The sequence below is a fragment of the Pan troglodytes genome, chromosome 21 (genome assembly GCF_028858775.2).
Source record: "Pan troglodytes isolate AG18354 chromosome 21, NHGRI_mPanTro3-v2.0_pri, whole genome shotgun sequence".
NCBI classification, from domain to species: domain Eukaryota; kingdom Metazoa; phylum Chordata; class Mammalia; order Primates; family Hominidae; genus Pan; species Pan troglodytes.
Genome location: NC_072419.2, coordinates 53928629 through 53943160, shown reverse-complemented (window position 1 = coordinate 53943160; position 14532 = coordinate 53928629). Strand labels below are relative to the sequence as shown.

The following is a 14532-nucleotide window of genomic DNA, read 5'->3' as shown; positions in this document are numbered from 1 at the left end:
TGTGTATGCCCTTAGCTCCTCTCTAGCCCTTGCCGATCTCTCTTGCACAAAGGCCCCAGCAGGAGTTAAATTACTTTATTTTCACCATATTCACTTTGACAGTATCCTCTTTGTGACTGGTTTTCCTTTTATAGGAGTAATAAGACATGGCTTTTTAAAATAAATATAGGTAAGGTTTTAAAAAGTGAATTGATTGCAAGAGAAATATTAAGGAAATTATGGCCAGGAACAGTCCGTGGCTCATGCCTGAGGTCCCAGCTACTCCAGAGCTGAGGCGGGAGGATGGCTTGAGCCCACGTGTTGGAGGCTGCAGTGAGCTATGATTGCGCCACTGCACTCCAGCTTGGGTGACAGAATAAGACCCTGTCTCTAAAAACATAAGAAAAAAGAAAATTATCTGGGAAGTATCAGAGATAGCCAGAAACTGACATGTTTGGGAAAGCCTGAAGGAGGCTTTTCTGAGGCTGGAAAGCCAGGGCAGGCTTGGAGAGGAGGGTCGGGGGCGGGGCAGGGCAGGGCAGGGAGGGGAGTGGGATGGAAACTCTGCCTTGGCTGGCCCAAGGGGTGCCGGAGGTGTGTCCCTGCCCTGCCTGTCAAAGGCTGGGACTTTGAGCTGGGGCTGGAGCTGTGTGCCTGTTTCACCTATGAGAAAAAGCAAAACCAGGGCCCTGGTATTGAAGGCCAAGGCCTGAAGTGGATGCGTTTCTGATGGACTGCATTTGAATGACTCCATCTTAACACTGCACACAGAATTAGTACAGGCCCATACAGGCCTGACTGTGCCTCCCCACCCAGTGTGTGTTTGTAAACCCACAGACCCCTCTTAGTCACACAATTAACCCGTATCTGCCACCGGGCAGGAGCTGTGGATTTCATCCCTCCGTTGTACAGCATGAACGCGTACCTCCGCTTGCCAGGCACTGTCCTAGGCGCAGGGCCACAGCCTTGAATATGCTCAACAGAAACTCCTGCCCTCCCAGAGCTGATGTTCTGGAGAGAGTTCAGCCTTGACTTTGTACCGAGATCCCAGAAGTGGTTCTGATTTTAGTTCTGGGCTAAAAGGAGTGAAATGAGGAGGCCAGGAAGTCTTTGCCCCTCGACGAGGGAACGTTGTCAAGTCCCCCACTGGTTCTTTCTGATGTCTCCCCTGACCCAGATCAGGGCTTGGGCAGCCAGAATGACCTCTTTGCTGGGGCCAAGAAAGAGGAGATATCAGCATTTTCCAAACAATCAGAGCACACCACTGAAGCCAAAGGAAGAGAGTGCTGAGGGCGGAGTTTGGGGCACTTAGCCTAGGCCAGCTGGGAGGCAGCAACCCACGGCCCCCGACCCAGCCCTGGAGCTGTGGGGACCTCAGGCTCAGACGTCTGCCCCCCATCCCAGGCAACGGCCCTGCTCACAAGCCCGTACTCCCCGAGTGCCGTTGCCATGTCCCTGCTTGTGCCGTGCCTTCTGGAATTCCCTGTCCAGTGTAGAAGCTGTACCCTGTGGCCCGAGGACGTCTCTTAGGGGCCTCACACCCAGCCATAGTATTGTCTTGGGTACCTTGTCCGTGCTACCCCACGTGGTAGATGTTTTTTTGTCATTTGCTGAACAAACATGCCCAGGAACCGAGCTCATGTGCATCTGTCTGTCTCCCGGTGACACGGGGACATCCTAAGGGCAGGGCCCGGCTAGAATTCATGTCATCATTGCTAAAGCCCAGACCAGGGCCCAGGCCGGGCAGGAGTAAATGTGCCCTGGGCACCTCGTAATGATGATCATCACGGGCAACACGTGAGTGTAAGCTCTACCTCCAGCCACCCTATCTGGCAGGTATGTTCTGTACACGGGGAAACTGAGGCCCAGGGCTCAGGCAAACTGCCCACAGCCTCACAGCTTCAAGTGGTGGAGCCAGGATTTGAACCCAGGTAGTTGGGCTGCGGGACCTTCGTTCTCAGCAGCTGTAGGGACCCCAAGTCAAGCCGACACTGGCCCAACCCTGTGGGGCTCAGGCGCCGCCCCTGCCAGGACAGCCTCGGGACGGGCCATGTGGACACGGCTTCTACATGAGTAGTTGCAGGGGCAGCAAACCCTTTCCGCACAAGATCAGACAGTAAATAGTTTGGGCTTTGCAGGCCACACATTTGTTTTTGTTCTTGCTTTTTACAACTCTAAAAATGTACAATGTAAAAACCGTCCTTGGTTTGCAGGCCATACAAAAACAGGCCGTGGGCTGGAGTTGACTAGCAAGAGGGATGCTGTTTGCCGACCCCTCAAGTCGTGCCCCAGCTGAGTTTGTTGGGTTGGAGGGGGAGCAGGCAGTGGGGAAGGAGAATTCCAGGCAGAGAGAGCTAAGTGGACAGGAGGCTGCTCGCCAGCGCACACAGCTCAGGGCTTCACGCAGAACTCAGAGCCCTGGCTTTTCTTGAAAAATCAGACCTGGGCTTCTGGGCCTGTGCTCCCCTCTGGCGACAGTCAGATAGGTATAGCCGGTCACAGTGCCCACTTTAGCCTCCCCAGGTCCCCCAGGCGCTTCTGGGCTGGCCTCATTCAGGGCCATGCCTGCTGGCCCATCAGTCTACTTCTGCCCTAAGGAATCCAGGTTGCTGGAAGGGCCTGCATGCATTGAAGGGGATGGGAGGGTGGCAGGGCGCTGTGAATGCAATCAGATTCAGCCTCCAGGTGAGAACAGATGGGCGGGACAGGGGCAAGATGAGCAGGTGAAAGGCACCAGGGCCTTCAACGGCAGCGGGCGGGGGCAGGCGATGCAGCAGAGGGTTGGGGGGGATGGTGGCACCAGATTCCACACTTTTCCTTACAGCTCTTGCACCTCCCAGTTGTGTGAGCCAGGACACATCTCTCTACCTCTGTGTGCCTCATCTTGAATCGGCACAGTAATGACAGCACCTGCCTCGTAGGGTAGCGTGAGGTGTAGTAAGCAAGTTAATATATTAACACACAGTGCTTGGCACATGCTAAGTGCTGGAGAGACACAGGGAACAGATCTGACCCATGGCCTGGAAAGGTCACTTTGGCACAGAATAGGCCCTAAAGAGTCACTGGGTCAATGGGCTGGAGCAGGTGTGGACAGAAGGGAAGAGAATCCAGTTTACAGGTGGTTGCAGAATCCCGTGAGGGGATCCAGGAGGCTGGAACTGGGGAAGAGAAGAGGGATCAACACGAGAGATTTGGACAGTGATTCTATCTACATTCAGCGTCTGACCACAGGCCTGGAGTTGAGTGCACACGTGGAGCCTCTGCACACACTGCACTGATTGAGTCTGGGAAGGTGGTCAGGGGAGACCTCCTTGCGCTGGAGCAGACGGGAAGGAAGAGAAGCCTCCAGCAGCAGGAAGGGCTGGAGAAAAGGCATTCTAGGCAGAAGGAACAGTGAGCGCCAAGTCCCTGGGGCAGCAGCCCACAGGGGATACTGGAGAGAGGGCTGAGGGAGAGGAGGACCGATGGGTAGGCCAGGGCCAGATTGCAGAGGATGTTCAAAGACTAGTATCAGGAGCTTGGGTCTTGTCTTAAAGACAGTGGGAGCCATTGAAGGGTTTTAAGTAGGAGAGTAATATGATCCAACTTGCCCTTTAAAAAGATTCCTCTAGCTGCCATGTGGGTGGATTTTAGGAGCAGACAGAAGCAGGTAACCGTGAGAGAGGTGGCTGTCGGAGGCATCTTGCTGGGGGATGATGGTAGCTCTGCCCAAGGTTCAAGCAGTGGCAGTGGAGAGAAGCGGCATTGGAGATAGCAGAGGTGGGGCTCGGTAACAGCTGGATGCAAGCAGGGAGAGGGATGTCTCCAGGGTGGATGGGGGTGGCAGGGGAGAGGCGGGTTTAGGGGAGCAGATGAGCAGCTGGCCGAGGCCCTGGCATGTCTTGCAGAAGTGGCAGTGTGTGGAGGACGCCACGGGGAAGCTGAAGCTGCATAAGTGCAAGGGCCCCATGCGGCTGGGCGGCAGCAGAGCCCTCTCCAACCTCGTGCCCAAGTACTACGGGCAGGGCAGCGAGGCCTGCACCTGTGACAGCGGGGACTACAAGCTCAGCCTGGCCGGACGCCGGAAAAAACTCTTCAAGAAGAGTAAGTGTCACAGCCTGGCTAAGTGGGACAGGAGGAGAGAGACCATGCCTGGGGGGCCCATTCATTCACTCCGACAGTTCCACAGAGACTGTCGCTTTGCCAGGTGGTGATCTAGGGGCTGGGGACACAGCCACACCTCCTCACGAGCCACCCATTCTAGTGGGGAGCAGTAGTAATAAACAGATAAGGCCAGGCGCAATGGCTCACGCCTGTAATCCCAGTACTTTGGGAGTCCGAGGCAGGCGGATCACCTGAGGTCAGGAGCTCCAGACCAGCCTGGCCAACATGGTAAAACCCCGTCTAAAAATACAACAATTAGCCAGATGTGGTGGCTCACGCTTGTAATCCCAGCTACTTGGGAGGCTGAGGCATAAGAATCGCTTGAACCCGGGAGGCAGAGGCTGCAGTGACCCGAGATTGTGCCACTGCACTCCAGCCTGGGCAACAGAGCGAGATCCATCTCAAAAAAAAGGAAGAAACACACATACAAGGTTCTGTATTGATTGGCTGGTGAAAATGCTAGGACCAGAGGTTCACAGGAACCCAGCTCTGTGCTTCCCCTAGGAGCCATGTTTCAGCGTTCAATTAGTCAGTGTTTGTGGTGACTTTATAGAACTACCCTGGGCTGGGCACGGTGGCTCACACCTGTAATCCCAGCACTTTGAGAGGCTGAGGTGGACAGATCACTTGAGGTCAGGAGTTCAAGACCAGCCTGGCCAACATGGTGAAACCCCATCTCTACTAAAAATACAAAAAATTAGTTGGGCTTGTGGTGTGGCAGCAGAGTCGCTTGAACCCGGGAGGCAGAGGTTGCAGATAGCTGAGATCACGCCATTGTGCTCCAGCCTGGGCGACAGAGTGAGACTCGGTCTCAAAAAAAATAAAAAATAAACTACCCTGAAGAACAAAAATAGACTATAGTTGAGTGGGGAAAAGCCTCACTCAGCTGAAGAAGTGTCTACACCTTCACACCTCATTCTCGGCAGGGGCCGAGGAGAGGACAGTCAGACAGAAGCCAGGGAGCAGGTGAAGTGGAGAGAGGGACTCTTCTAGACCCAGCCAGAAGGCTCAGCCACCACCCTGGGCTATCACTTCACCATTCTGAGGCTCAGCTCCCACCATCAAACAGGAAGAATGGTCCCTGCATGACTTTAAAACAGGAATGAGCCTGTGCCCTGAAAATGTGTGGAGGTGTCGGGGTCCGCCGGCTAGAAGTGTGCCCTCCAAGGCTGGGCAGCTTCCCACGTAGCCCGTTTCTCTGGCCTAAGGACAGCCAAAGCCTCATGAGAGATTTTAGGTGTTGTTTTTAAAAAAAATTATGGTGAAATTCCCATAAAATTTATCATCTTAACCATTTTTAAGTATCCAGTAGTGTCAACTATATTCCCACTACTACGCAACCTATCTGCTAAATGAACTCTTTTCATCTTGCAAAACTACAACTGTCCCCATTCAACGCCATCTCCCCGTTCTCCCACCCCGTTCCCCCACCCCGCTCTCACCCCGTTCCCCCACCCCGCTCTCACCCCGTTCCCCCACCCCGCTCTCACCCCGTTCTCCCACCCCGCTCTCACCCCGTTCTCCCACCCCGCTCTCACCCCGTTCTCCCACCCCGCTCTCACCCCGTTCTCCCACCCCGTTCTCCCACCCCGCTCTCACCCCGTTCCCCCACCCCGCTCTCACCCCGTTCCCCCACCCCGCTCTCACCCCGTTCTCCCACCCCGCTCTCACCCCGTTCTCCCACCCCGTTCTCCCACCCCGCTCTCACCCCGTTCTCCCACCCCGCTCTCACCCCGTTCTCCCACCCCGCTCTCACCCCGTTCTCCCACCCCGCTCCCACCCCGTTCTCCCACCCCGCTCTCACCCCGTTCTCCCACCCCGTTCTCCCACCCCGCTCCCACCCCGTTCTCCCACCCCGCTCTCACCCCGTTCTCCCACCCCGCTCTCACCCCGTTCTCCCACCCCGCTCTCACCCCGTTCTCCCACCCCGCTCTCACCCCGTTCTCCCACCGTTCTCCCACCCCGCTCTCACCCCGTTCTCCCACCCCGTTCTCCCACCCCGCTCTCACCCCGTTCTCCCACCCCGCTCTCACTCCGTTCTCCGTTCTCCCACTCCATTCTCCCACCCCTCTCACCCCGTTCTCACCCTGTTCTCCCACCCCGCTCCCACCCCCACCCTGTTCTCCCACCCCTCTCCCACCCCGTTCTCCCACCCCGCTCCCACCCCCACCCCATTCTCCCACCTCACTCCCACCCCGTTCTCCCACCCCGCTCCCACCCCCACCCCGTTCTCCTACCCCGTTCTCCCACCCTGCTGTCACCCCATTCTCCCACCGTTCTCAGCAACCACTCTTCTTCTCTATGAGCTTGACTGCTTTAGGGGCCTCATATTAAGTGGAATTGTACAGTATTTGTCCTCCTGTGGCTGGCTTATTTCTCTTCGCATAATGTTCTCCGGGTTCATCCACATGGTAGCCTGTGTTGGAATCTCCTTCCTGATCGGGCAGAGTGGCTCACGCCTGTAATCCCAGCATTTCGGGAGGCCAAGGCAGGCGGATTGCCTGAGCTCAGAAGTTCGAGACCAGTCTGGCCAACAAGGTGAAACCCGTGTCTACTAAAAATACAAAAATTAGCCAGGCATGGTGGTGGGTGCCTGTAGTCCCTGCTACTCAGGAGGCTGAGGCACGAGAATGGCTTGAACCTGGGAGCAGGAGGTTGCAGTGAACTGAGATCATGCCACTTCACTCCAGCCTGGGTGACAGAGCAAGACTGTCTCAAAAAAAAACAAGAAGTCTCCATTCTTTGTAAGACGGATGATATTGTACCACAGACTAATTAGAGATTGAGGTCTCCGACGGCAGGCGCAGTGATCTCCTCTGGTCCAGCCAGCCAGGCAGCAAATGTCTTCATCGTGGAGCAGATAAGTCTCTCTCCATAACAGCCCAGCCACTGCCTCAAACACCGTTTCCCAGCTGATGACCCTCCGTTACATTTCCTCACCAGCTGATTACGAACTACTACATTAACTTTTCTAGCTGAACAGAATGATTGGTTTCCAGATTGGATTACACAGCCAGCATCTCCTTGCTTCAATATGTGGCACAGTCGATAATCTTTAAATAATACAAGATCTGGCAGGGAGAAATTCAGCTCTTTTCCCCTTATTAATGCTTAGAGGAAAGAAAAATACCTAAAAGTAGCCGAGAGTCAGCTCAGCCCTGGTCAGAATCCTCATGTGAGTGTAATGTCAGAGCCGGGACCTGCACCTCTCAAAAGCCCTGTGAGCAGGGCAGGGGTGATCACCCCCTGATGATGGACAGGAAAGACTGGGTCACGTGGCTGATTTGGGGACTCCAGCCCCATCTCCTGCCTGGCATTCTTCCCCCTGCTAGAGTCTCCGACAAGACACTCTGTCCCTCTTTTCTGAGCAGTCAGCCTACAGCAGGCTGAACTGGGGGCTTTCTGTCCCCCAGGGGACACTTAGCAATGTTTGGAGACAGTTTTGGCTGTCACAATTGTGTGTGATGGAGGGATGCTGCTGGCGTCTAGTGAGCAGAGGCTATGGATGCGGCAAAACATCTTGCAACGCACAGGACGGCCCCCACCACAGAGTTTGATCTGGCCCCAAAGTGGCCGCAGTGGTAAGGTTGGGAAGCCCCGGCCCACCTTGATCCACGGGGATCCTGGCTGCGGCGTGGGGATGTTAGGCAGAGCCAGCCAGCTCACAGCAGAAGGGGGACCCAGGAACAGGAGAAGGGGACGAGGACTCGGGGGATGGGCCCAGGTGACTGGGGTTCATTCATTTCTTGAACTTTGTGCAAGACACTGAGATTAGAGTTGACCTGGAGAGACACGGACTTGGACCTCATGGATGAGACAAGATGTGAACAAGTGAACAAAGGGCCACTTCCCCTGGTGAAAAACGCATGAAGGAGATGCAGCGGTGGCAGGACTAGCAGAGAGGGGTGGCGGCTCCAGAATGGCGCTCAATGGACATTTAATGAGAACAAAGTACAGAAAGGAACAGGTCTTGTGACCAGCCAGAGAGCAAGTGTTCTGAGGAGGAGGAAGATGGAGTACAAAGACCCTGTGCTCAGAATCAGGGCGGTGAGTCCCAGTCACAGAGAGGTGACCGGTGTGGCCGAGGGTGGTGAGAAGCACCATGGGCACGGGCAGCCACATCACACAGGCGGTCACCGGCGTGGAGAGGCAGGGAGTGGGCCCAGGGTTGTCACCTTAGGTGAGGACGTCAGCTGCAGGCAGAGTCCCCACCCCCTGCAGTAGCTGGTCCACACCAGCTCATCAGGCATGAATGCTTCACTAGTTCCGTTTCGTGCCATCCTCCAAGGAGCCTTTGTAGGGTAGGCACCATCCTGAGAAGTTACCCAAATCGCCGGGGCCACACATGTGCTCAGGGGTTTGCACCTGAGCCATCTGATTGCAGCAAAGCTCTTGGCCGCCGGGTTATGAAGTCCTGTCCCATTCCCCGTTGGTGTGGCAGGAAGGGTACCTCCAGGACTCTGGACACGAACACAGAGTGATGGGGAGAGCAGGTAGTGTGGCTTCAGTCCAGGAAAGGATTCACACAGGGCTGGCATACCGCTTCTGTGAAGAGCCGGAGAGTAAAGGTCTTGGGCTTTGCAACTCAGCCCTGCGACTGCAGAGGTATAAGGGAATGCGAGCAGCTGTACCCAGTGAAACTGTATTCACAAAGACAGATGGAGGCTGGCCTGGGCCCTTAGGCCATGGTTTAGGGACCCCTGAATCTAGAGCTGGGAGATGGAGGGTGGAAAGAGGCAAAGCAGCTCACTTATGAGCCGACTGAGACAAAAGGAGTGGAGAGGACACGCTGGGTCTATTTCCTGAGCCTCTCGGGGCAGGACCTGCTTGGCACAGGGAGCATCCTCGGCAATTTGTGTACTTGCATCGGGAGACTAAACCGAGGGAGAGAAGTGCCCAGGAGAAGGCTGCCCTGTGTCAGAAAAGGCCCAAGGCTCTGCTGGAGAGGGGAGGCCTCTCCCGGCCCCTCAGGATCCTTCGGCCCTTGTGACTCTGATGCAAGGTGTCTGAGAACTGAAAGATACAAAACATCCCCCAAGAGTGGGGGTGGCACCCGGGCCACGTGAGAAGGGAGCCCTTTCCTCCCTCCTTCCACTGCCTTCCGCCACCACCTGCCTCCAGCTGGTCCTCTTTGGTCACCATCTCGGGGTCACTTGGGATCCAACAAAACCTGGGTCACTAACTGGCTCCAGGCCCTTCTCTTTAAGTGAGGCACATCTGGAGAAGGATGACAACTGCAGTGCGTGCCTGCTGGGGCCAGGCATGTGTCAGGTGGGCAGAGGTTTTAAAACAGAAAGGAGTGGCAGGGGCTGTGGCCAACAGGGAAGACAGTGGGCAGCCAAAGGGGCCGCCCATCCCCAGCCCGTCCTGACCATATGGAACTGTGGGCCCGTGAGACATCTGTTTCCTTTCTGGAAGCTGGAAATCTGGATCCCTACATCACCGCCACCACCTCCCCTGTTTCTTTAACGTTACCAACTCAGATTTGTTTTTGAGACACAGAAGATACAGGCTACCTGGGGTGTCACTTCAGCCTGCACCCCTGAGTTTTCAGCGTCAGGGCGTATGCAAAAGCCCCCTCTCAGCCTTGTTGCCGGCCCACCTGGGTGTAGCACCTGCCTACCACCTGGTGGGCAGCCTCCAGCTCTCTGGGACTCAAAGAAGCTAAGTGGCTTCCCCAGTCCCCGTCCATTTCTACCCAGAGACAGGCACTGCAGGGCCCCTTTTTCCCAGTTTAAATCAACATTTTTACATCCATGATACTTTTTTTCCTTTTTAATTGAGGTGAAGTTCAGATAACATAAAACTCACCATTTTTACAATTATATACAATGCAGAGGCATTTAATAGGTTCACAGTGTTGCACACCTCTACCTAGTTCCAAAACATTTCATCACCCCAAAAGGGAACCCCGTACCCACAAAGCAGTCACTCCTCACTACCCTCTCCCCCAGCCCCTGGCAATCACCAATCTTCTTTCTGCCGCTATAGATTTACCTATTCTGGGTAGTTCCTATAAATAGAATGTAACAATACGAGCCCACTTTGTGTCTGGCTGGTTTCACTCCGCCTGCTTTTGACATTCATCCGCGCTCTAGCGTGAATCAGAACCTCGCTCCTGGTTCTGGTCGCATATTCCGTTGTACAGATGATGTACCGCCCTTTGTTTACCCGCAAGCAGCTCTTGCTTGAAATCCTCTTGAGTCAGTGGCTTCTTGGCTCCAGGACTTCCGTCTTGCCGGTGTGATCACCTCGAGGCCCTCCCCTGCGGTCCAGGATCTGCGAGCAGGCGGGTAGATTCCACGACCCCTCGGGTCGCAGGCAAAGCTGAGCCTCATGCTTGGAAGCCCGGCCCTATCTTGATGAAGGACCCACTGCCCTGGGAGCCTGGCCAGCCTTTCCTGCCTCCCTAACTCTGCCACTCCTCTAATGTCCACAGAGTACAAGGCCAGCTATGTCCGCAGTCGCTCCATCCGCTCAGTGGCCATCGAGGTGGACGGCAGGGTGTACCACGTAGGCCTGGGTGATGCCGCCCAGCCCCGAAACCTCACCAAGCGGCACTGGCCAGGGGCCCCTGAGGACCAAGATGACAAGGATGGTGGGGACTTCAGTGGCACTGGAGGCCTTCCCGACTACTCAGCCGCCAACCCCATTAAAGTGACACATCGGTGAGTGTCCAGGTGGAAGTCGAGGGTGAAGGGGACAGGACAGACCTCGGCAAGGGCTTCCCACACCTCCTGGGCACCTGGGCTGCTCCCCCTCCACCACCTCCGAGCCACACGTGATCCCTTCTCTCAAGCAGGTGCTACATCCTAGAGAACGACACAGTCCAGTGTGACCTGGACCTGTACAAGTCCCTGCAGGCCTGGAAAGACCACAAGCTGCACATCGACCACGAGGTGAGTGGAGAGCGGGAGAGGAGCGTGCTCTCGGCCACCACGGGCCTGGCAGGACCCCCGGTTCACGGTGGGAGGGCAGTGAGGCCAGACCCAGGGAAGAGGCCGGAGAGGTGAAGTGAGGTCCCCACAGATTCCTCAACCCGGGGATAGGCGTCAGTCCCAGCATGAGACAGATAGCTTCCTGCCCAGGCTGTCTGAGGGACGATGGCTTAGCCACGTTGTCCCCCTTTTGACTTACAAGAAGTCTACGCTACAGGAGGCCTTTCATCAAGCCCAGGGGAGACACTGGAGGCCTCAGTGGGCTCAGCGGGTTCCTGCGCAGGCCAGGCCAGGCCAGGAAAATGACTCGGTTCCCTTGCAAGGGCTGGCTGGAGGAGAAGGCGGGCTTCCTTCAGGCAGAACAAGTACCTCCTCCCCACCCAGACATGCCGGTGCTGGCCCTGGGGCCCGGGGAGTGCAGGCTGCCGCTGCTGAGCACAGACACGGCAGCGTGGGGGCAGTCACCAGGCCAAGCCTTTGTTGTCCAGCCTTGAAGGTTTCAAGGCCTCCTCTCCTGCCCCTCCCTCAGATTGAAACCCTGCAGAACAAAATTAAGAACCTGAGGGAAGTCCGAGGTCACCTGAAGAAAAAGCGGCCAGAAGAATGTGACTGTCACAAAATCAGGTAAGGCAGTAGCAAAGGGACCTCCCTAAGACCCCACTCTCCTACAGGACAGTTCAGTTCATCCCCTCTCATGATTGACCCCTTTCATTTTTTATTTTTATCTTTATCTTCTCCCCTCATGGCATAAAATTATCTTCTCCCCTCATGGCATTAAAAAAATCCGTAATTTACCTCCCTGTTGTCAGCCAGTGTGGCACACGGACCTGCTCCTCAGCCAGGCTGGCGCCCAGATTCCAGTATTGCTAGCAAGAGACCCGTGCTGGCTGCGCAGAGCCAGCTCCAGGCCGGAAAAGTGCCTCTGCCGATTGCCCTTTCAGAAATCCCCCATGTGGTTTGAGGTCCATGTTCCCGGCTTAGGGGTCCCCTGGCCCAAAGGACTGAACTCTAGAACAGCTCTAATAGAACATTCTGTGCTGACGGAAATGGGCTATATCTGCACTACACCACACGTGGCTGGTGCATACTTAAAATTGTGGCTAGTGTCACTAAGGAGCCAAATTTTTTATTTTGCTTAATTCAAATTGAAGTAGCCACCTGTGGCCAGTGGCTCCCATACTGGACAGCACAGCTGTAGAAGCCCTGCTGTCTTTCCAGAAAGTGCTGCAAAACACAGGCTTCCCTGTGTTGACCCCGACCAAGTGTGAGTAGGCAGGGTGGTGAGGGAACCAACCTCAAGATGCTGAGGCTTTGACATGTAAAATTAACCATCAAAAAAGAAAGGAAAAAGGATGCTGAGGCTGATGCACCTAAAGCCAGGCCCAGCTTCTAGTCGTGGCTAAATTACAATTAACCCAACCTGCTAAAGTCTAGCAAAAGTCCAGGCAGAGTCCTGGCTCATGCTTGGAGAAAGAAGCCACTCAGGCAGGTACCTGCTGCCCTGAGGATAGGGTCGTACCCTACCCACCACCACCTCAGAAGGAGGGACAGGGGTGGGGCAGCAGCAACACATGGGAGTCCCAGAAATCACAGCTTGCACCTGCCAGCGGAGCCCTCGGAGCCACTCCTGAAGCCTGGGGCTGGGGGGGTCTGTTACAGCTACCACACCCAGCACAAAGGCCGCCTCAAGCACAAAGGCTCCAGTCTGCATCCTTTCAGGTAAGAGCAGCTTGAGGTCCTGGGGAAGAGATGCAGAGGCCTGCGTGAGGAGGTGGCCCTCCCTTAAGCTAAAACTCAGAAGAAAAGGAAATTAGTCCAGGCCCTTCCCTGGGAAGTCCACGGTGGCCCTCGAAGAGGCCTTACTTCCCAATCAACACTGAGCGGGCCTCCCACGCCCCCTTGTGGCTAAATGGGGTTACCGCAACTCCATCAAGCAGGGCAGGACACAGGAAGGAGGGGAAAGGGGTGTCAACAGGAGTCCCAGTAGCTGCCTGGTTCTGTCCCCAGCTTGTGCCCCCTTGGGAGTTAAAGTAGAATGACAAGACCCAGGTTCTGGTCCCGGCTCTGCCTTGGAGCAGCACTGGGACTTGGGACCCTGAATTGCTATGCCCATGGCTCTCTTGGAGAAGCCTCAGCGCAGCCCTTAGGTGGACAGGAAGAGCAGAGACATGGGGTCACTGATCCCTCAGAGGCCCAAGGTGTGTGTGGCCCTCTGCGCCCATAGGAAGGGCCTGCAAGAGAAGGACAAGGTGTGGCTGTTGCGGGAGCAGAAGCGCAAGAAGAAACTCCGCAAGCTGCTCAAGCGCCTGCAGAACAACGACACGTGCAGCATGCCAGGCCTCACGTGCTTCACCCACGACAACCAGCACTGGCAGACAGCGCCTTTCTGGACACGTGAGCAAGCCCAGGGCAGGGGTGGACAGGCTGAGGCCCAGGGGTTCAAGAAACTTCTCCACTTAGTGACCCAGACCTCTCTCAGAAAGGGGGTCCCCAACACCAGGGGTCCACGGTGCTCGGGACAGCCTCTTGGCATTTGACGAACTGGTTTTGGGGGCTGTCCCTGACAGGAATCACTGTTGGCAGATGGGGCCTCCTCCCGCAGGCACTCAGGACATGCTCTCTCTTCCTTGGCAGTGGGGCCTTTCTGTGCCTGCACCAGCGCCAACAATAACACGTACTGGTGCATGAGGACCATCAATGAGACTCACAATTTCCTCTTCTGTGAATTTGCAACTGGCTTCCTAGAGTACTTTGATCTCAACACAGACCCCTACCAGGTACAGACAACCCGAGCTAGAGAGATGGGGGTGTGGGGTACACCAGTGCTGCCAGGTAGGCCCCCCCAACCTCAGGGAAGTGATGACAAATTGTCCAAGTGCCACTGAGTCCCTGAGCCAGTGGGAGTAAGTTGTGAAGCTGCTGAGATTGGGGGTTCTGTGTTCAATCAGCCTTTTTTGCCTCCATCACCCTGCTTTTTGCCTCCATCACCCTGCTTTTTGCCTCCATCACCCTGCTTTTTGCCTCCATCACCCTGCTTTTTGCCTCCATCACTCTGCTTTTTGCCTCCATCACCCCGCGTGTGTAATATATATGGCTTCTTCCCTCTAACTTAACATGCAACATGCAACCAGGTTTTGCCGGAACTTGTGAAGACTCCTAACACTGTCAGGCTGTAGGATCAAGCCAAATATTACCCACTGCAGGGCCTACACGGACCGCGCAGCTAATGTAACAGTAACACACTGCACCAAGCACTCTGCTAAGTGCTTCCGTACAGTAAGCCATCTAAACACACACGCGACTGAAGTGGCCCAGGACCACACAAGACCAAAAGGAGCAGTGGCATGTCTGGTCATCGGCACATGTGGGCCCTTGTACAGGGACAGTCACTACTGAGCTCCAGCACTAGAGCTTTCCTGTACTGTGGCCTTGGTATTGCCCAGGCTTTGACCTTTCAAGAAAAGCCTAAAAT

General features: G+C 55.5%; 1 protein-coding gene across 9 annotated transcripts in view; it reads left to right on the top strand.

Annotated features, from left to right (window-relative positions):
• The window catches only part of SULF2 (sulfatase 2), a 129793-nt gene that overhangs the window by 110240 nt on the left and 5021 nt on the right, over positions 1-14532 (top strand). For all 9 annotated transcript variants that reach the window (XR_010154266.1, XM_054675020.2, XM_016938080.4 and 6 more), the window contains exons 11-17: positions 3867-4062; positions 10562-10790; positions 10925-11021; positions 11590-11684; positions 12720-12779; positions 13285-13454; positions 13695-13837. Coding sequence is in view for 8 of the 9 variants with exons in the window: in XM_054675020.2 (XP_054530995.1) it covers positions 3867-4062; positions 10562-10790; positions 10925-11021; positions 11590-11684; positions 12720-12779; positions 13285-13454; positions 13695-13837 (990 nt within the window). In the remaining variant the exon portion in view is untranslated. The remainder of the gene's footprint in view (positions 1-3866; positions 4063-10561; positions 10791-10924; positions 11022-11589; positions 11685-12719; positions 12780-13284; positions 13455-13694; positions 13838-14532) is intronic.